Source organism: Penicillium verhagenii, assembly GCF_028828195.1.
Source record: "Penicillium verhagenii strain IBT 33310 chromosome Unknown utg000002l_segment0_segment0, whole genome shotgun sequence".
In the NCBI taxonomy this organism is placed as follows: domain Eukaryota; kingdom Fungi; phylum Ascomycota; class Eurotiomycetes; order Eurotiales; family Aspergillaceae; genus Penicillium; species Penicillium verhagenii.
Window position 1 is genome coordinate 2,285,983 of NW_026643166.1, and position 20,702 is coordinate 2,306,684.

Consider the following 20,702-nt stretch of genomic DNA (forward strand, 5'->3'; position numbering starts at 1 on the left):
AATCGCAACCTTGTGCTCCATCATGATTTTGGAGCTTGAAATATAACGATCTCACCGCTGTAAAAGCTGATCTTTATTCTTCTCCCAAAAAATCCTACACCCCGTATGCCCCCAATGTTCTGTCCACCACTCTCCAAAGCTATCATTCACATCTCCCTCATCAACCCTCAAAACACGCTCATCTCTCTTAAGTGCGCAAAGCGCACAAGCATGGGGAGCCTTAATCGCCCCCTCTTCCGCACGCGCCAAGACAACTTTCAATGCCGTAGGGTCAGTGAAAACAGGAATAGGCTGCTGTCCCACGCCTTGCACAACGGCGTTGAACAGAGTAATGCGGTCACGCCAAAGCTTCAGTACCTCAACAGCATCCTGTGACTCCTTGACGTCTTCGTGTTTGTTGACTGCACTAAGTTTCATGCCGCCCGGTTTACCTGCCGGACCGATGCGCATGCTCTGGCTGAGGATCGTATCGCGTTTCCAGCGCAGACTGCGGCCTGATATGATACGAGCTGATGTTGTCAAGGTGGTATAGATCTTGAGAGCAGTTTCTTCTTTTTGCGCAGGGGTTATGTTGCGAGGTTGAGCTTTGAGAGCTTCCTTTTGTAAGGCAGCGAGGACTTCGACTAGGAGCGAGAGAAGGACGGATGGCGGTGGAATGTTGGTGGGACGAACGGCCGGGGGTGAGGTCGGCGTAGAGAATAGGAAATTTCGAGGGTTTATTGTAGATGGTGCATGTGCAGATGCAGATGCAGGTGAGTTTGGTTTTGATTTAGGCTTTTGTATGGGTGCCGGTGCCGGTGCCGGTGCCACTGCTGCTGGTCCATCGTTGAAGTCGCCCCAATCTTCAAAGTCATCTTCCTGGATTATTTGTCGAGGCGCGGTACTTATAGCTTTGGAAGCTTTGGTGGAAGGTTTCATTTGTTTTGCAATAATCTTTGTTACGGGGTTCTTTGCCGTAGCTTGACTCGCAGACACAGTGGCGGAGGGTGCATCCGTGAACTCATCCCAGTCTCCAAACGAATCATCGTCCCATGTTGGCACAGGGGACTTGCTGGTTGGTGCTGAGATCCTTTTGGATAGAGCTGTATGTTTTTCCGTGGTTGGTGTGGAATCTCTCAACGACAGCGAGTCTAGCAAGTCTATTTGGGCCGTTTGGTATTGGGCTACCGGCGGCCTGACTTTTGGTATAATATTTTCAGATTGTTGCGCTTGAAAATTGCTGGCAACTGATTCTGGCTCTTCAAAGTCTCCCCAATCATCTTCTGTGTCATTGCCCGGCGTATCGGTCTCCGCGTCAAACAGCACCTCGCTGTTCTCGTGTCGAGGCAGGTTGAACAGCTCAAAGCCTGGCGGCTGTCGCGAAGTCGGAGTTATGTACTGGTTCGCTGGTGGTCTCGAAACGGAGATCTGGGGTCTGTTATGTTGCTTGCTTGTCGATAATGAAGAAAAAAAGTCATCATCAGAGTGATCTAGACCAGAGCTTGTTTGTTGTTGTCCAGCTTGTGGGTTGCCTGCGGAGCTTTGCGGAGGCCCCGAGCCCTGGCCGAACTCTGCTAGCAAGTCCGCAGACATTTGTAGACGGTGGCATGAAAATGAGAGAGGTCCTATTAAATCGATTGAGCCGAGATGTCAAAAGTCCAGTATTCCCTGTAGGCTGTGTGGTTTGCGATTGGGATTCGGAGATGCTGCCATGCGGGCGCAAGGTAGGAGCGCGCGATAAGATGTGCGGATTACATTATCGCTCCCCCTCACTTTCACCTCTTCCACTCCACAATACAATCGCATGACATGAGAACTATTGAAGAGACCCGGTATTTGAATTCCAGCCATTCAAGAACCGACAAGAGCTGACCCCAAACAGAAAGAGATGGGAAATCTTATTCCTCGGCAATGATACATCCTCCGATCTTCAGGCGGCACTGCGGGCGGAGCAGAGTGGGAAGCTGTGCAACGAAGGACTGAGGTCGATCTGCTGGAAGGTCTGTGGGCGTACACAGGGAATTGATCTGAATGATGGCACTTATTCTGCCTGCAGGTTTTTTTGCTTTTCGAAGGCCTCGATCGCGAAGAGTGGTCGCAGAAGCTTGACGAGTCACGCGATGCCTACACTGCTCTCCGTGATCATTTCCTGAAGTACATTGAACATCCGGACGATTTGGAGTCAACGGTCGATCCATTAGCGGACGATGAAACGGTATGTGAATACCTGTATTGCACACTGTTAGGCAAAATACAGCGGGATGTTTATCTGACCGACTTTTGCTTTACAATAGTCTCCATGGCAAACCCTCCGCAACGACGAGAATTTACGCGCCGAAATCTCACAAGATGTCGACCGATGCTTGCAAGAGAACTTTTTTTTTCGGGAACCTACCACAAAATCCATATTAATCGATGTGTTGTTTGTGTACTCGAAACTCAACCCCGATGTCGGATACAGACAAGGCATGCATGAATTGTTGGCCCCCATTCTCTGGGTAGTTGATCGTGATTCCGTTGGAAAGCCTCAAGGGAGCTTGTCTGATAATAAAGAGGATTTGCTGATGTTGGATCTCCTTGATGCCAAGTTCGTGGAGCATGATTCGTTTACATTGTTTCTTGCTGTCATGCAAACAGCACGTATATACTACGAGCACGGAGAAACTAAAACCGCAAATGGACAGGTCGATGTGATACCTATTGTCAATCGATGCCAGTATCTACACACCGAGGCACTTATGATTATTGATCATGAGTTGGCGGAACACTTACAGGCGGTTGATGTCCTCCCCCAGATTTTTTTAACGTGAGTACTCAAGCAAGCAAAAATGGATGGCACTAACTGATGACCAGTCGATGGATGCGTCTTTTATTCGGTCGAGAGTTCCCCTTCGATGATGTACTCCAGATGTGGGATGTACTATTTGCGCATGGGCTACGGTCTGATCTGATAGATTTTACATGTATTGCAATGTTGCTTCGAATCCGCTGGGAATGTGAGTTTTGGCAGGTGAACGTCTCACCACGTGCCGAGTTGTTAACATGACCCCCACACAGTGCTCAAAGCAGATTATTCCGGTGCCCTGACTCTGCTACTTCGCTATCCTACACCACAGCCACATGCACCGCACGAATTTGTGAACGATGCCCTGTATCTGGAGCAAAACCCCACTGCAGAGCGTGGCAGCTTTATCATCTCAAAGTATTCGGGTAGAGTACCGGAATCACCGAAGCGACACAGCCAGTCTGGTCTACGGCCTCCCCGGAAAGCTTTTCTCTGGGAAGACTTTAAGAACCGCAGTAATAGCAGCTCACCGGTATCATCGGCGAGAAACAGTCCCAAGAGCCTTGAAGCGTTATTTCAAGATGTTTCGCATGGGATTCAACGCCGCACAGAGTCTTGGGGGGTGGCCAAGGCAGTCCGAGGGGCTGTCACTGAAGCCCGGAAGAACATGCAAACGATGCATTATGAACCCGGCCCACGGATGACTGCTGTCAATCACAAACAGGGGCCTTCTCCAAGTGCACCAAATGTTCCACCTAAGCCCACAGCGACCGAGCTTGGGCTTCAAAAGAAGATTAGCCGGCTGGAGGAAAGAAACATGGATTTATCCATTGCACTGGGCGAGGCATTGGAGAGCCTTCGATCCCAATTAGCGGAAGACTCCAAGCCAAGTGAAAAGGATGCAAAGGATGCCAAGCATGCAAAGGATGCTATGGAGGAGGCACTGTCTCGAGCCGAGCAAGTCCGGCGTTGTCTCGAAGACCCCTTGCTCCCAGTAGTCTCGGCACCGTGCCTCGCCAACGTAGATAACGAACCAAACGAGCCAACCAAGTCTGCTGAGCCACCCAGTGATTCGAAAGCAGACGAACCAGCTGAAGTGGCGCAGGATCAACAGGGCATAATTCTAAAGGCGGAGGAGGCCCACGGGTCAAGTGCCGAAAGTGGAACCTGCAAGCCTGTAGCCGTTGCGGATCGCACGAAGAACATCGGCCAGGCCGACGGTGAGCGGGTATCGAAGTCCCTAGTGCGGCCATCCCTGTCGGATGCAGGGTTCTCCTGGATGTTGGATGGAAACCGACATGCCTCCAGCTTTGTGAGTTCTGTGTCAGTTCCTCCGGAGCAGAGTCGACACCAGGATCATCATACCCGAAATAAAGGCAACCCACTCTTTGGGACGGGAGACGAGAAAGCAGCATCTGACGAGCACGATGAACTGGCGCTTCACAATCTCCGAGGTGACCAAGGACCACTGTAAGGGGTCGGTCTGATTAATGCCGAATCCCAATGGTGCATTCTGCATTTCGAAGCATTTTTCTCTTTGCTTGTAATTATTCGGTTTGTCATTCGCCGAATTCCATTCCCAGTACCGCGAATGCGATAACGATAGCGGTGGGGTTTGTTATGGATATGGATATGTTCCACTGTACTCGGATCTCTCGGGGGCACAACTGCAATGAACTGCAAGCGAGATCTGGATAAACCTTTAGACTTTTTTTCTTTCTTCATATGCTCCAAGGTTGCAAGACTGGATTGATCGGAAAGTGATCAAGGGAGAGAAAGAGAGATCATATGTATGTACTCAGGTAACTCAGGCTTGTATCAACTATCGAAGTTCATACCTCGTAATGTGCCACGTATACGAACTATTGTTACTAGACTGATTAACCATTTAAATGGTAGTTTTTGGGGCTTTTTTTTTCGTGGTTTTTTTCCCCCCAGCAGACGTTAGCGTACTCGTATTGCGAATTTCCAGTGCATACTAACGGAGTACATGTGGGTATATTTCAAGTTTGAACCAAGATCTAAAGAAGGATAAGATTTGCACAAGAACTCGAACTTCGTTTTTGTGTACTAAGGTTGAAGCCTTTTTTTTCCCATTCCACATGGACCACCCGTGCCGATCGGCCGATCCAAATTCCTTGATATCTTCTTCTTTTCAATGACATTCCCTCCCTTTATGCTTGGATAGGTTGATTCTACGTTTCTACGTTGATTAGTATTCATATACTTGTCTAGCGCACCTTCAACAGACGTGAAGGGACTATTACATCACCCGCCCCTTTTGGCGTTCTCTTTACCCCCACTAACCTCTTTCGAACCCCCCGTTCGCTTTTCTCTTCACTTCACTTCTCTTTACTCGAATTCAATCATCTGCACTAACGCGTGCCTTGGGAGCGCCACGTATGCCGGGCGCGTTACGAGGCAGCTGCCCTCTGCCCTCCGCCTGACTTGAACGACTTATGACTTCCATGCCGATTCACCTTTGAGCCGCATTTCTTTCATTTTAACCCCGGGAAGATTCACGAATTTTCTCCCAAGCATGGGGTCAGCATATAATCCCGATGGTAAGTTCTTGTTTCACATGCCACGGGCCTCTTTTTTCTCCATGAGTGGGGTCGAAGCAAGGGACATCATGGGGAGGGGGGACGACGTCGGACCAAGAAAAAAAAAAAAAAGAAACAGAGAAACAAAAAAAGCAAAGGGAAAAAAAAGCCACAGCGGAGGAATTCAGCCGTGAATTATTTCTTCAGAGGTTGCGTCCGAAGTTGCAAAGAGCGTCTGATCTTTTCCCCATAACCCCGAAAGAACACATCTGACCCCGCAGAGATCAATCCTTCCCTCCCTACCGCATCACGGGACCCAATCACGCTGGAGAGAACTGCGTGGATGCTGAAATAGTTACCGATTGAGTTGATAAACGGGCGCAGTGCGCTGATCATTCTATTGCAGGCGATCCAAGTCCTTTGTCGTCTCCGTTGGGTCCTCTTTCCGAGTCGCCAGAATCGGAGTCGGGGTTCCAGAAACTTTCTCTCCAAACGACCGACCGCACCTTAAGGAGCTCCGTTTCGTCGGGATATGACCCTCTTTCAAGGTCCGCAATCGAATCCTTTCCCAAAATCACCTAGTCCCCCTTCCGCTTCCTTAATGAGGCCCCCCCAAAAGAAATGTGTGGAGGATCAGATGAATTGACGTGCAACCGCACTTTACAGCAGATCCCCATTATTCGAGAGCGAGCATGGACTGGGTCCGTCCGGGCTGGACCGTATACGCCAGCAACCGTCGCGCGTTTTGACCCTGCCGAATCTGTCGACATCGTCTTTGACGCCCATGAACGTACCCCGACCACCCCCCTCGATGCGCTCTAGTTCCTCATCGAGAGCTCATACTGGTCGTATGTCGACGAGTCAAGAATTTGGAGACTTGGAGGACCTGCACCGATTCCCGTTGGAATCACTACACTCATTTTCTTTCGCCCAACAATCGGAGGAGTTGCTACACAGTCGGCAAAACATTCTCAAACGCTCAATCGACTTCATGCGGGACCGCATGGGATGGGCTGCCAGTAGCGCTGCAATCGCCAACGCCCAGGCGAATATGAGTGGCGACACGGATATACAGAGTATGATGGACCTGTTAACCCGAGCCCATGTTCTTGACGAGGAATCTGCCAACCATGGACGAGGCCCTATTACTGGACCCGCGGAAGTGAATGGCGACAACATCTTTGAGCGGGCCTTTTCAGACCGTGGCTCACCCCCCATCAGTGCTCGCGACTCGGCTTTTGAACCCTTTCCAGGATCCCAGGCAACATCCGACAGCAGTTCCCAGCTGTTGAGTCCCATAAGCTCCAATGACCGTATCCCAGCATCCAGGATGGACTTGAAATCGGCACCGTCCTCACGGCGCGTAAGCTTAAAACGTACATACACGGACCTCAACTCTGCATCGCTCAAAAGCAAGCTGATGGAAACTCTAGCGCAACCATATTCTTCCACGGATCCCTTCGCATCTCTGGCCTCCTCCGCTACTGGTTTGGGATTTCCGATTCCGGCCTTGCACACCCACAGCAGCAAATGGACTCCCGTTTCGCAGGCCGTATTCCGCACGGAAGCCCAGGCACCTTGGACTATTTTTGCAGCTAATGATCTCTCTTGTCTTGTATTTGGAGTCACACAGTCCGAGGTCCGTCGACTCAGTATCCTAGAGGTCGTTCAACCGGAGCACAGGCAGTGGCTCGAGGCCAAGCTTCGAGATCCCAGCACTGATGCTGCGGCCCGTACGCCACTTCAACCAGAAAGGCCTAATATTCGGGCTGTAAATCCTAAGTTTCGAGGTCTCGGGAATGGCGTGACCGCGCAGTTACTCAATAAACCATCTTCGCGCGAAAAGTCTCGAAGAGCGCAGACCGATGACGGATATGGTTCCAGTCAGCGGAATCCCCGCAATGCCAATCACCCGGGTAACAAATCTCGAGGCGTTTTGCTTTGCGGCGATGTCGTTCCCATCCAAAGGCGCAACGGTACAAAGGGATCGGCCAGCGTATGGGTCATGGAGAAGCGCGGTGGTCTGATATGGGTGCTGGAGGAAATCACGGAAAATGCGGCATCTGTCCAATGCGATGAGAGCTGGCATGTCGTGAGTGTGCATGGGGACGTTGACAAAATCTGGGGCCCGTCTGTAGTTCGCAAGGGCCAGTCAATTACTGAGCTATTGCCTCGTCTGCCATCCGAGTCCCTTGAAACCTCACCGGAGAAGGGACTGGCCCGCATTGTTGATTTAAAACATTTTGCTGCCAACACAGCAGCGGGTGTGTGTATACCAGTGACCGTGGGCAAGACAGGAGATGCCCGAACTTTACAAGTGTCGAGTTTTCCTCATGTCGCAGGCATGATGGTTTTGTCATCTTCATCACTGAATGTGATCAGTTCGAATTCCGTATTCTCAGCCGCTCTTTTCGGCCAAGACCGCCCCGAGGGGCGCAATATCACGGAGCTCATTCCTGGGTTTGATGAGATCTTGGATGTGTTAACCGAGGAGGACAACGTGCCATTGGTCGATGGGATTGTGATCCCTGAACACAGTTTCCGACGAGCACGAACCCTGTCCATCCTTCGGGATGGGAAAGCTAATGCTGCATCTGTCTTTACCGAGCCTAGTGGACTGTTGGCCAAACACCGGGATGGCTCCACCATTGTTGTTGATGTTCAATTGCGTGTGGTAAAAAGCGGCACTTTCTTCTCAAGAGAGCAAGCAGAGAAATTGGTGGAGGAACGTTCAAGTGATTCAGAGGATAGTGATGATACGATCGCAGTGACGGAATTGGTTTACGCCTTATGGGTTACCTATTCGAGACAAATCCACGCTGCTGGCCCCGCAACCAATCTCACGTCCTCTTCACTTCCAACCTCGAAAACCACTTCCCCTGGCCCCTCAGACTCAGCCACAGCTGACAAGTTCCCCACCCCCACCTCTAACTCACAAACCTCTGCCACCAATCAAACTTCGGTGGAAATTCAAACCCCGAGTTCCACTCTCAGCCAACAACTCAGTGAAGCTGCATCTGAGCCATTGACGGATCGGCCCGTACAGGCCGTTCCCGAAATGTCATCAGGTAATAACCGACAGAGTTCCACCCCGCCCAAGCGAACAATCAATGATTACGTGATTTTGGAAGAAATGGGTCAAGGTGCTTATGGCCAGGTCAAATTAGGCCGTCTGAAAAAGGCAGCCGCCGACGAGAAGATGGTTCTCAAGTTTGTCACCAAGAAGCGAATTTTAGTTGACACATGGACGCGTGACCGACGACTGGGCACGGTGCCACTAGAGATCCACGTCCTTGACTTTCTTCGCCGAGATGGCTTCCGCCACCCCAACATCGTGGAGATGCAAGGATTTTTCGAGGACGACATCAACTATTATATCGAGATGATCCCGCATGGGCTGCCCGGCATGGACCTCTTCGATTACATCGAATTGAAGGCTAACATGGATGAGTCCGAGTGTCGAAGTATCTTCAAGCAGGTCGTGAGCGCCATCCATCATCTACACACGAAAGCGCTGGTCGTGCATCGCGACATCAAGGATGAGAATGTCATTCTTGACGGGGAGGGACGGATCAAGTTGATTGATTTTGGCAGTGCTGCCTATATCAAGAACGGGCCGTTTGATGTATTTGTGGGAACTATCGGTAAGTTGTTATTAGTCTAACTTCCGACGTTTTACCATTTTCTTTGTGTACTGACCCCACTTTTCTTTCGCCTTCTAGACTACGCCGCACCCGAGGTACTTCAAGGAAAATCATACCGTGGAAAGGAACAGGACATCTGGGCTCTCGGCATCCTGCTCTACACGATTGTATACAAGGAGAACCCATTCTACAATGTCGACGAGATTCTCGATCATCCTCTCCGCATTCCGTTCTTGCCTTTCTCCGAAGAATGTATTGATTTGGTTCGCAAGATGCTCGACCGTGACGTTGACAACCGCTTGACCATCACCGAAGTGCTCGAGCACCCATGGATGACTGGGGAGTAACGACCTCGCCGCTTTTCATTTTTGTTATAACGCCATAAAAAGACACGATACCCCATGACGTTTTGATTTTGCTGGATGACGGGACTAGGGGACTTTGAAGGGATACTGATTACTTCTCTCTTGTTTCTAATGAGTTCTGGGTGGGGATATCTTTGTTTTTTTCTTGGGGTTTTGCACAAAATTTAACCCAAATTATCCCTGCATAGTATGTGATGACTGTGGATATCCTTAGCTTTAGCTGCGGAGACTCCCATTTGCATTGCCATTTATTTTTCTTGTGTTGCCCCCCACCTTCATCATATATCCCCCATGAGTGTACCTAGACTTCTAAGACCATAAGCATGGCAGAAAGGTTCTATATACGAATTTCATGAATTAGGCTTTTTCTCCCCAGATGTGGGGCCGAAGATGACTTGAAATGCCGATTGCCCCAGTTTCCTCCCCTTGGCAAAACGGGTCTAGTACGTAAAAAAGGCGCAAAGCTTACTGAGTAAGAGTCGACCTTGGCTCGACAGTGATGAATTTCTCTTTTTGCCCTTCCGATCTTTATGTATGTACATGACTAAACCTATCTTGGTAAACCAGATTCCAGGTCAAAATGTCCAATGTTGGTACTAGCAAATGCGGAGACCAAATAGGTTAAGGTACCTAAAAGGTATCCGGCCAAGCTATGAGGCAGTATCACCTCAACTGAATCCTCCACCCTTTAAAATACCCAGCACTTACTAGTATCAACCAACATTTCCCCTTTTTCACATTTTACTTGAAGCACTTGCTTTGTTACAGCTATTTTGACAGGTAACAGAGGCGCATGATCCTCCGCATGCGGCATATGTGATATCCCCAGGTATTCTGATCCATCTGCTTACCTATCGATACTAGTAGGTCTCCACATTCACCGGGCAGAAGATCATGAGGAGTCCATTCTTCATGGAGGCACGTCTTCGTGTCCATTGCGATGATGACGGGAAACTCGTACTAGGACTTTGGGATGGATTATTCCAATATTTCTTGTATGATACGGCTTATGTTACGGATCTACTTATTGCCGAGTATGATCTACGAGAGATGGCACAGAAAGAAGAAAAGCTGCAGCGCCGCGCTGATGCTCTACAAAAGGCCCTATTTGTCAAGTTTGATAAAGATGACCGGCTTCATCTAAAAATGCTCCACAAACTGTTCAGCAATATGGAAGAGCCATTTGCTGGTCATGAGTATCACCTCCATCGAGTTGAATGCACACTTCCCAAAATTATCGAAAGGTCTTATGCAGCCGTTCGATGGGAGGATACATGGTTCATGTGCAAAAAACTGGTTGAAGACTGCTCACAACGAGGCGGCTGTTGTAGCAGGGGCTGCGGCTGCTGTAAACGGAGATCTCGGTCTGGAAGAGCTGGTGGTCGAGGTCATTGCACTTCAGAGTGTTGGTGCTGCGCTAAATTCAGAGGCTATGAACTTGCAGATAGCAAGAAGAGAGATCTGAGGAAGAATTACCAAAAGAAAATTGAGACCGATTCTGCATATCTTCAAAAGATGATCGTTGGTTTCTTTCATCCGCCAAAGTTCCGGTGGGGTCGAATCTTTGGTCATTCGTCAAGAAGATGGTAGGAATAGAGGAACCTTCAATGTTGGAATTTACTTTGATATTGCCAAGTTTTGCAACGACAATTTCCAATTATCATCTTCATCTTCATCCGTGGCGGGTAAATACCCGTACTTGATAGACATGTCCGGTTATACTCCGACTTTCAAGAAGTACTAGTGGACTCTTAGAACACGTTCTAGCTGTTTCCGGTCAAGTCTCTCTCAAGTGCTCTCGCATATTACCGACTATAAACCGCATACCACAGCTAACGTGGCAATGGAATCTTCCCGAGTGCCGTGGGTCGCATGTTACCCCCGCATTTCTAGGGCGATTACGCGACCCAATGATAATGGTAAACTAGTCCAGGAACGTTGAGAATTTGTACCTGGATCGGCTAGCCTTGCTTATGCTTACTCTCCCATATTGATTCCGCGTTTGTTTGAGCCTTGAATCCTTTATTTGAGAGTCTTTCGGGGCGTCGTCAGCCGATGAATGTGGATCACACTGTCTGTGCCACGTTTATTCGCAATCCAAGACAGAAGTGGGGAAAGGCGATAAGCATACGAAAGAGGGGATTGGCAAGGAATGACCTGTTGAATGGAACATTTGAAAGGTCATTTGGGCAAATGGTCCCAAGTCTAGAATTATAAGGGTACTTGACCTGTACTTGTTCATTCCCGGTTGCCTTCGTAATAGAATCAGGTTTCCCTCATGTGCATTCTTGTCCTACATTCCGCCATTTCTCCTTAACTTTTCTTTTTATCAATATTTGATTTATCACTTGGCAAAAGAAAAAGAAAAAAAAATACAAAGTGACTATCAGTGTCTATCGCTCTCTCTTTTATTCATTCCCAACCTGAACTCATCAAACGTCCTGGTTCAAAAGTCCTGGTCGAGGTTGGCCAGTGCCACGGGTTCACTTGCCCGCAGGCCCCCGATTACCACGTTTTGTCCTCTCAGCCTCTTTCAGCTCCAGTTGTTTTTCTTCTTCACTCACTGGGGCTTCTCAAAAACCAAAAAGCAAAAAAAAAAAAGTTATCAACACTGATACCAAACGCATCGCTATGGTTATCTAAGTGGTCACACTAGCCTCGAGCACAGTCTCGTGCCATTTCACCATCTATACTAGACTGGAGTCACTGGACTACCCCGGCTTACTGCCCGATCGCTCTCACCATGGCCACCCCCTCGACCGACGAGGTCATGCCCTCGCCTGAAATCACACCTGTGAGCCCGACATCCTCCACCGGTCAAATCCCACTCGAACAACCCAAGCTGAAGGGTCGCCAGAAATTATTGCAGAGCCTCCAGCGGATGTCGTCTAGCCCGACTTTGCCCCGCCGCGGGCGATCGGCATCAACCGGTTATCGGCGGGACCATGGGGCCTCCTTATCATGTGTCTCGTTATCGTCCGCATACTCGCCCTGTCTGGGGAATGGGAGCTCCTCGCAGCTTTATGGAGGCTTGAATCCGCGACCGGCGACCCCCGGCTGCTCTGGGTCGCCGACTGAGTATGCGGATGCGGACAACGCTCGCATTCGAGTGGTGGGTACCGAGTCACCCAACGGCCAGCCGCGTACCGTGCCCCTGCCGTTCGATGTACGACCGACCTCAGGTGGGTCGCCTCGTCGCAGTGTGATCTTGGAGGCACCCGTGGTGGATGATATGCCTGAGCCGGTGCGCACGCTGGATTTCTGGGGCGACATGCCTCAGGAAATAAAGATCGAGATTTTCCGATATTTGACACCACGGGAGATCGTACGCAGCTCGTCGGTCTCTCAGATGTGGTATGGAATGTGTTATGATGGACAGTTGTGGTCCAAGGTCGACACGACTGATTATTATCAGAAGATCCCAAGTGATGTTCTGGTAAAACTCATGACCTGTGGTGGGCCCTTCGTACGCGACCTGAACCTGAGGGGTTGCGTGCAGCTGCGTGAGAAATGGCCGTCGGATGGTGAGCGCATCTCAGACTTGTGTCGGAACGTTGTCACATTCTCCCTGGAAGGAAGCAGGATCGACAAGACGTCCATGCACTACTTTCTGCTACGGAACGGTCGCCTGGAATATATAAATCTTTCAGGTCTCAAGAGTGTGACGAATTCGACAATGAAGATCATCGCCCAGTACTGTCCCATGCTTGAAGTTCTGAATGTTTCATGGTGTCAGCAGGTCGACTCCAAGGGCCTACGGAAGGTGGTACAGGCTTGTGGTCGCTTGACGGATCTTCGCGCCAGTGAAATACAGGCATTTGATAATAAAGACTTGGTCAAGGAATTGTTCCAACGTAACACTTTGGTACGACTGGCCATAAGCCGCACTAACCTGTCCGATGAAGCTCTCCAAACCTTGATGCATGGCGTGGACCCCGAAATAGATGTGTTGACGGACCGTCCTATTGTGCCGGCTCGACGATTTCGGCACCTTGATTTGCATCATTGCACGGCATTGACGGATGGAGGCTTAAAGAGCCTTGCATACAATGTGCCGGACTTGGAAGGCCTACAGGTCTCACAATGCCCAGAACTGACCGATGCATCAATTGTCGCTGTTATCCGGACTACGCCGCGACTCTCGCATCTGGAACTGGAAGATCTGGACAAACTGACCAACGAGACTCTTGTCGAACTCGCCAGGTCACCATGCGCCCAAAACCTCGAGCATTTGAATATCAGCTACTGCGAGAGCCTTGGCGACACCGGAATGCTCCAGGTGATGAAGAACTGCCCGAAGCTGCGCTCTGTCGAGATGGATAACACTCGCATCTCTGATCTCACGTTGATGGAAGCAAGCTTCCGTGTTCGCCGACGAGGCTACAGTGAAGACGTTCCTAAAGTCGGGCTCCGTCTGGTTGTTTTCGACTGTGCCAATGTGACTTGGGCAGGCGTTAAGGAGGTCCTGTCAAGTAACGCATACATTCCTCGCACTCGCAAATCCGCCTCGGCGGTTGTGACGGTGACTCAGAAGTCAGACTCAGGTTCGTCCCCGATCACCACAACTTATGTCACACCGACTTCGACGCCATCCCCATCACCCACACCCACCTACCCCAGTGAGATCATCCAGCTCAAGTGCTTCTATGTTTGGCAGATGACTGTTGATGAGCACACCAAACGAGTGCTTCGCGGTGATCTCGCTGCTGCGAGTCGACTAGATCGCAAATGGGCAGATTATATGATGGCCACAGAAGAAGCCGGCGCTACTGGTGCTGGAGCCCGGCGTAGAAGACGTCGAGCCCGTGAAGCGGAACGACTTTACAATGCAGATGAAGATGAAGAAGATAGTCTCGATGTTGGAGGCGTCAGTGCTCCAGGTCGACGACGACGCGCCCAGAGCGGTGGTGGCTGCACATTGATGTGATATATGTGAGGCTATTTGTTGGCCATGCCTTGGATAGGCGCCACGAAGCGCGTTTTGCTTCAAAGACCGTTTAACGCCACTTTCTCCAGGAGAGAACCACAATTTTGTGGGGCCTCAGTGTTCCTTTCCATTAGGACGAGGACCTGGTCCTTCTACTTGTCAGCGCCGGATCGCTGGCATTGCAACGAATCCCCTTCCCCACCTCTTCAGCTTATGAGATATGAACTTCACCCCCTTCCCTCCCCCCCACACCTCCTTCAAATAAGCCACGAATGGGCCTTGTGACCTCGATGGTTTGCCCTCTCAATGATCTGCTCCTTCTCACAGCCTTTCTTTCACCATCTTGACACCCAGCAATTAGCGTTCCTTTGGATCTTTCATTGAGATTTTTTATTCAAATTTGACTTCTGTTTCAGTCATTACTTATGGCGTCAGAAATAAGACCAGACGGACCTGCATTTCATACGGAAACTCAACTTTTTCATACTGGTCTCTCCCTACCATTTGATTCTACCAGCCTCTCCTCTTTTCTATCTCTGAATTTAGCATATGTAGAAGTGATGGTTCTCGGAGTTTGAATTTTGTATTTTTTTGGGTTAAATTTGCTCAGGTTCCTTGAATGGATGTTCCACAGTGTGTTAGTTCTAGCTGTCTGTTCTAAGGTTTCACAATAAACATTGAATGAACATTTTCGGATCTTCCGAGTCCCCACCTAGATATCTCCTTCCTTATTGCAGCGCTCGGTCAGCTTTATCGGTGTCCGTTTGGATTGCCGATCGGCTTTTAAGGTTGTTCTCCGGCCTATCAGGAATTTTGACATGTCAGCTTTTGACATTTGTGTATAGTATAGGAGTGCGGGTCTCGGCTGTTGTTTATTTCTGTCTACTGCCGATATGTCACTTTGGTGTTTTTTCACCGAGACTCCCGCTGAGCCGAACCGACGGAAGCACGGATATTTGCTTACAATTTCTCAGATAGATGTACTCGGTAACCTTGATAAACATGGCAGTTGATGTCAATCTCATTCGGTATCTAACTATTTCTCTACCGCCAGATATTCGCTTCACGAAGATACAAATTTCATGCTATACAAGACAGATTCAGCAATAACCGAGGCCATCTCCCTCATTTGCCCCTCCCCACTCCCCCACCGGATAACACTTATCCCCCTGGACCACGAACCCATCAAAATCCCCTACAATCCCCACCAAACGGGTCTCGCCCAGCCTAGATGCGTTAAACACCGTGCCTGATTGGACCAGATTGGCCCCATTCCCAAAATTTTATACAATCAGCTTGCCCTTCCTTGCGTATTCCCACTCAAAGCGGAGTACCCCAGGGGGTACTCTGCCAGACCTGGGGTTAGGGACTGGGGAATTTCTTCTCAACCCTCCAGACTCATTTACCACCGCCATCTATAAGGAAGGAAAATTGGAAAATCCTGCCCCAGGAGCGAGAGTCGGCCATGGCGAACTTTAACGAGCAGAAGCCGTCTGGCCAGGATGTTGAAAACACCGGCTCGAAATATGATATTGACCTGGTCGAAAGCGCGCCAATTGGCGCCAATGGGACGCAATTTTCGTTCGCACCCTCCAGACTGTCGAAACCTCACCGTGATTATTTGATGGAGCGACATGGAACGCTGGAGCTTGATCCTGTTCCGACAATGGATCCTGCAGATCCGTATAACTGGCCTGAACGGAAGGTGGGTAGCACACGCAGAAATAACGCGATGACTTAAAGAGAGGGAAAATGGCTGATTCGTGTTCGGAGTGCAGAAAATGACAAATCTTCTTCTCGTGGCTTTCCATGCTTGTATGGGGTAAGTGTGCACCCTGGTACCTGTTACAATCTTAAAAGCCCTATGAACAATTCAACTAATGAGTATGGTGTTTTGTTTAGTACATTTGCCGCCGCCGGAATTATCCCAGCTTACTCGAATATCGTCGAACTATACGGCGTCACTAATCAGCAAGCGAGCTACCTGACATCCCTCCAAATCGCGGTATTGGGTGGTGCGCCACTTTTCTGGAAGCCCCTGTCTCACCGTTATGGTCGTCGTCCTATTTTCCTTCTGTCGCTCATTCTCAGTCTTGTCTGCAATATTGGATGTGCGAAGAGCACTACTTACAGCTCTACTGCCGCCTGTAGAGCTCTCTCGGCGTTTTTCATTGCCCCGGCTTCTGCTATCGGTAGTGCTGTGGTGATGGAAACGACTTTCAAGAAGGACCGTGCTAAGTACATGGGTGTTTGGACGCTCATGATTACACTGGGTGTCCCCCTCGGACCGTTTATTTTTGGTTTCGTGGCATACCGAGTTGGGTATGAGTGGATTTACTGGGTTCTCGCATTGGTTAGTTCCTCCTGGAAACTCCTGTGCCCGCTAATAATGATTAAGAATTCATGCTAATACCAAAGTTTCATCGGCTAGATCAATGGCGCTCAATTTATTTTATACCTGTTCTTCGGGCCCGAAACCCGCTATGTGGATAGTGGTGAAAGCATCGAGGGATCCGTTTTCAAGAGAGAATACCTCTCTATCCGCCGCATCGACCCTACTCCTTTCACCTGGTTCGAATTCGTCAAACCCCTGACCATGGTCACCCACTCATTCATCGTCATCCCGACCTGCGCATACGCCATGGTCTTCCTATTCAGCAACATCCTGACAACAGTCGAGATCCCAGCCCTCATCCAGTCCAAGTTCGACCTCAACACCGAGCAAGTCGGACTCCAGTTCCTGGGCATGATCATCGGCTCAGTAATCGGCGAGCAGATTGGCGGCGGTCTATCAGACTACTGGATGAGGATGCGCGCAAAGCGAACACAGAACAAGCCCGAGCCCGAGTTCCGTCTTTGGCTCAGTTACTTTGGTTTCGCGCTGGCCTGTATCGGCTTAATCCTTTTCTTGGTCTGCACCCAAGAAGCTGCTGCCGGACACTGGGTCGTGTCACCGATTATCGGAACGGGTATTGCTGCGGCAGGTAGTCAGATTGTGACTACTGTCATGGTCACGTATGCGGTTGACTGCTATCCCCAGGAAGCGGCGAGCGTAGGTGTCTTTATTACCTTTGTTCGACAGATTTGGGGCTTCCTTGGTCCGTTTTGGTATGTGGTTCTTCCCCCCTCCCCTCCCCCTGTGATTTGTGGTATATTAGTGGAATGCAGTTGCTAACTATTAAATCAGGTTCACACCGATGTTCGACAATGTCGGAGTGGCTGCCAGCTCGGGTATTGTTTGTGGCATGATCGTTGCCGTCAGCGTGATTCCCACAATCATCCTGCAAATGCGCGGCCATATCTGGCGGCGTAAGCGGGAAGATGCGGACTATGAATGACATTATGAGGATGTCAATATTAATGTTGAGGGAAACTTTTGATTCGGTTGACCGATTTGGCGATGTCATGTGTTGTGCGTATGATGAAGTTAGAGGTTTGGGATTTATAGATTAGATTTATAGATTTACATGTATTGAATTGTTCAAATGTTTAACGTTGTAAGGATAAAGGATTGAATTTCACACCAAAAAACAATAAATTCAACGCATGATGAGCACCTGCACATAGAAAAAGACTTTGAAAACGAACTCGAAGTTTGCGTATGCCTCGACTTTCCCACGGCAAGGATTTTTTGCAGATAATGTTTTTCTTGTTTCCACATTTTTTTTTTCTTTTTTCAACTTGGTGGCATCGGAGTATGGGATATGAATGCTGTGAACTGTTTGAAAACTGCAGCCAACGCGTTCAAAAACCGAAATAAATAAAAAGAGCACTCAGGAACGAAACGAGGTAGCCTTGAAAAAAAAAATTGGTGGACTGGGCAGTGACTCCGAGGAGTCGGCGGACGCACACGAGAGAACCCACAGAAAATAGAAAAGTAAAAATAGAAAAATAAAGAGAAACAAGTAGAAGTAATCAAGGAGCGTGCCGAGAGAATAAAAATGAGCTGGTAGCCTTTTCGGTGTTTTCACACATTTATCCGTCATCTTCGAGCTCAACGCCTCCCTCGGAGTCTATCAGAGCGGCGTCTCCAGATGCTGGAGTGGATTTAGGTGCCGGAGTGGATTGAGCTTTATGGGAAAGACTCAGACTGTCTGTGATTACATCTGCATCGACGGAAGTTTCCGGGGTATGCGACTTGGAGGAATTGTTTCCAATTTCTTTGGTATGATCGATGTTGGTCTCTTCATCAGTAGTCTGCTGATCCTTGGCAGTGGTCACTTCGCTGTCTGAGGTATCATTGAGATTGCCTGCCGGGGTGGCTTCAGCAGCTTGATCTCCGTTGACAATTTTCTCTCGTGTGGTGCTAGAGGGGCTGATGGGGGATTCTGGGGCCTCGGTGGTCTCAATAGCTTCCTCACTGTTGTTTGTCTCCATGCTGACATCCTGAAGGTCCACAGCAGGTGTTGCAGTCTCAGTTTGTTCATCAACAGAAACTTTATCTTCCTCATTCAGCTCTTTGTCTGCGTTTAGGGCCATCTCATCGTCGGTATTGGCTTCTTCTGGGGCACTGAGATCTCCATCTCGAGTCTCGTCCATGTCATCTGCAGAATCGGAGCCATTGGAGTCAGTTGCGTCGGCCATAACCTCAGTATCTTTTTCCGACTCATCATCCTCGTAGAGCTGCGGGTGTTTCTCATTGGCGTAAGCACGCTTTGATACCGCATCCCAATCAAAGTCCTTGACGTTCACCTTGTACAAAGAAAAGTAGGACTTTCTGATCTGTAAGACCTTTTTGCCGTGTGGCCCAGTGATAGGACCGACTTTGATTGAATAGCCCCGAAGCCGGTAGATAGGCGCAACAGTGAAACTGTCTTTGCTATCCATGGGAACCACAGAGCCGTCGATGTGACTGTCAGACATAACATCACGAGCAGGCGGGGCCTTTTCCATGCCCTTCTCACAATCCTTTGCAGAGAGAGTTTTGTGATTGAACAATTGACGTTCGATCGATCGTTCTAGCTCAACTGCGGATCCGGGGGCAACAACAGGTCCGATGGTCCAGATTGGGTAGCTTCTCATGAAATTTTGAGTCCTTGGGTGAAGCCACCATCCGATCCACTTGGCGTGTTCTCTTCCACAGAGGATATAGTATCCCTTATAAACGGGGAAGAAAGGTAGGCCATGAGCCCAGACAATGGGGCCCACGCCCGAGGGAACGCGTTCAGGATCGATGTCACCTCGTGGCAGAAAGTCGTATGGGTAATCTCTGCCACGATCAGTAGCCTTGAGGAACTTCGTAGCCAGATAGACGAGTTCGTCACTAAGACGGGTGAAGGGGGGAGGGAAGTGACGCTTTCCGTCGTCGAGGACAACTTGAGTGGAAAGTTTCAGGCGAGCTTTCGCATCTCCAGAGTCCGGTTTTTCAGCGTCCTCATCGTTAGGGCCCCAGAAGGCATCAGTGTACTTCTCTTCGTAAGATTTGAAGATAGCGAGACAGGCATCACGATGGCGCCAGAGTTCAGCAGTGTATGACTGAATCGAAGCTGCTGGGCAGGCCATTGGCGCATCTTTGATCTGCCGGGGGCCGGCCATCGTTGGGAGTGGAGGAAGAGTTGTGGGATATACGATTTGTTTCTGGGGGTGGGAAGGGGAGGAGAATGAAGAAAAGCTTCGTAATGGTGTAAGCTCGGGCTGAAATTCTGCGCCAAAGCTGTGTAGAGTAAAAAGCACTTGAGAGGATGAAGAAATATCTTTGAAATCAGAGAAATTGCTTCGGAGATTGTTGAAAAGGTTATGGAAGAATGAAGAAGAGTGAACACCGCAAAAATCGTTTTATACCTAAATATTTGGTTCGAAAGGGTATACACTTTGTTCTAATAGAGAGGTTATAAGCATGTTTGAAGGGATCCTGAAGTAGCGAGACTACTAAAAAGATACTCTATTCTAGCTCGTTATTATGTATACACAGATTTGGAGATGTGTGCAATCATTCAAAGAATGTTGTGATGCACTATTAGGCGTTTTATATGCTCTGTCAAAAAATTCTGACATACATCCCCGAGTATAAGGCGTTTTACATGGCCATTCGAAAAATGCTGTCAAACAGCATAAGACGATTCATAGTAACATTCAAAAAATGGTCCAATATTTGAATGTATCAAATGATGTTAATACGTGCATATATCAACTTTTAAGTAAGGAGAGAAAATTTGCGCACTATTGAGCAACATTGCGCAAATTACTTTTCATTTTTATATACTATACAATTCAGTAAGTAATCAAAGTTTATAAACATTACATAAATTTTAATTATAAAAAATATCATAATTTTCAATGTTAGTAAATAAATATTATATTTTTTTATACTATACAATTTAGTAAGTAATCAAAATTTATAGACATAATATAAATTTCAATTATAAAAAATATCATAATATTCAATGTTAGTAAATAAAATTATATTTAATATGATAATTCGAAAAATTCTGATATACATCCCTGAGAATAAGGCGTTTT

General features: G+C 48.7%; 6 protein-coding genes across 6 annotated transcripts; 4 read left to right on the forward strand and 2 right to left on the reverse strand.

Moving 5' to 3' along the window:
- Positions 1-51: 51 nt before the first annotated feature.
- Positions 52-1,572, reverse strand: N7466_000825 (uncharacterized protein; the record flags this gene model as incomplete). The annotated part of the gene is made up of 1 exon (XM_057160223.1): positions 52-1,572. One exon carries the CDS (start codon positions 1,570-1,572, stop codon positions 52-54), a length of 1,521 nt encoding a protein of 506 aa, XP_057026471.1.
- A 216-nt stretch (positions 1,573-1,788) lies between these two features.
- On the forward strand, positions 1,789-4,238 carry N7466_000826 (GTPase-activating protein GYP6; the record flags this gene model as incomplete). Its single annotated transcript, XM_057160224.1, has 6 exons — positions 1,789-1,811; positions 1,862-1,979; positions 2,036-2,194; positions 2,274-2,785; positions 2,833-2,975; positions 3,037-4,238. 6 exons carry the CDS (start codon positions 1,789-1,791, stop codon positions 4,236-4,238), a joined length of 2,157 nt encoding a protein of 718 aa, XP_057026472.1.
- A 1,453-nt stretch (positions 4,239-5,691) lies between these two features.
- On the forward strand, positions 5,692-9,298 carry N7466_000827 (serine/threonine-protein kinase; the record flags this gene model as incomplete). Its single annotated transcript, XM_057160225.1, has 3 exons — positions 5,692-5,888; positions 5,974-8,951; positions 9,030-9,298. Coding segments are annotated over 3 exons (3,444 nt in total), but the record flags the coding sequence as incomplete, so codon positions are not given.
- A 2,761-nt stretch (positions 9,299-12,059) lies between these two features.
- Positions 12,060-14,243, forward strand: N7466_000828 (F-box domain protein; the record flags this gene model as incomplete). Its single annotated transcript, XM_057160226.1, has 1 exon — positions 12,060-14,243. One exon carries the CDS (start codon positions 12,060-12,062, stop codon positions 14,241-14,243), a length of 2,184 nt encoding a protein of 727 aa, XP_057026474.1.
- Positions 14,244-15,708: 1,465 nt separating this feature from the next.
- N7466_000829 (uncharacterized protein) lies at positions 15,709-17,581 on the forward strand (the record flags this gene model as incomplete). The annotated part of the gene is made up of 5 exons (XM_057160227.1): positions 15,709-15,948; positions 16,022-16,065; positions 16,146-16,596; positions 16,675-17,351; positions 17,431-17,581. 5 exons carry the CDS (start codon positions 15,709-15,711, stop codon positions 17,579-17,581), a joined length of 1,563 nt encoding a protein of 520 aa, XP_057026475.1.
- A 637-nt stretch (positions 17,582-18,218) lies between these two features.
- N7466_000830 (uncharacterized protein) lies at positions 18,219-19,778 on the reverse strand (the record flags this gene model as incomplete). Its single annotated transcript, XM_057160228.1, has 1 exon — positions 18,219-19,778. The coding sequence occupies one exon, from the start codon at positions 19,776-19,778 to the stop codon at positions 18,219-18,221; it is 1,560 nt and encodes a 519-aa protein (XP_057026476.1).
- Positions 19,779-20,702: the final 924 nt, after the last annotated feature.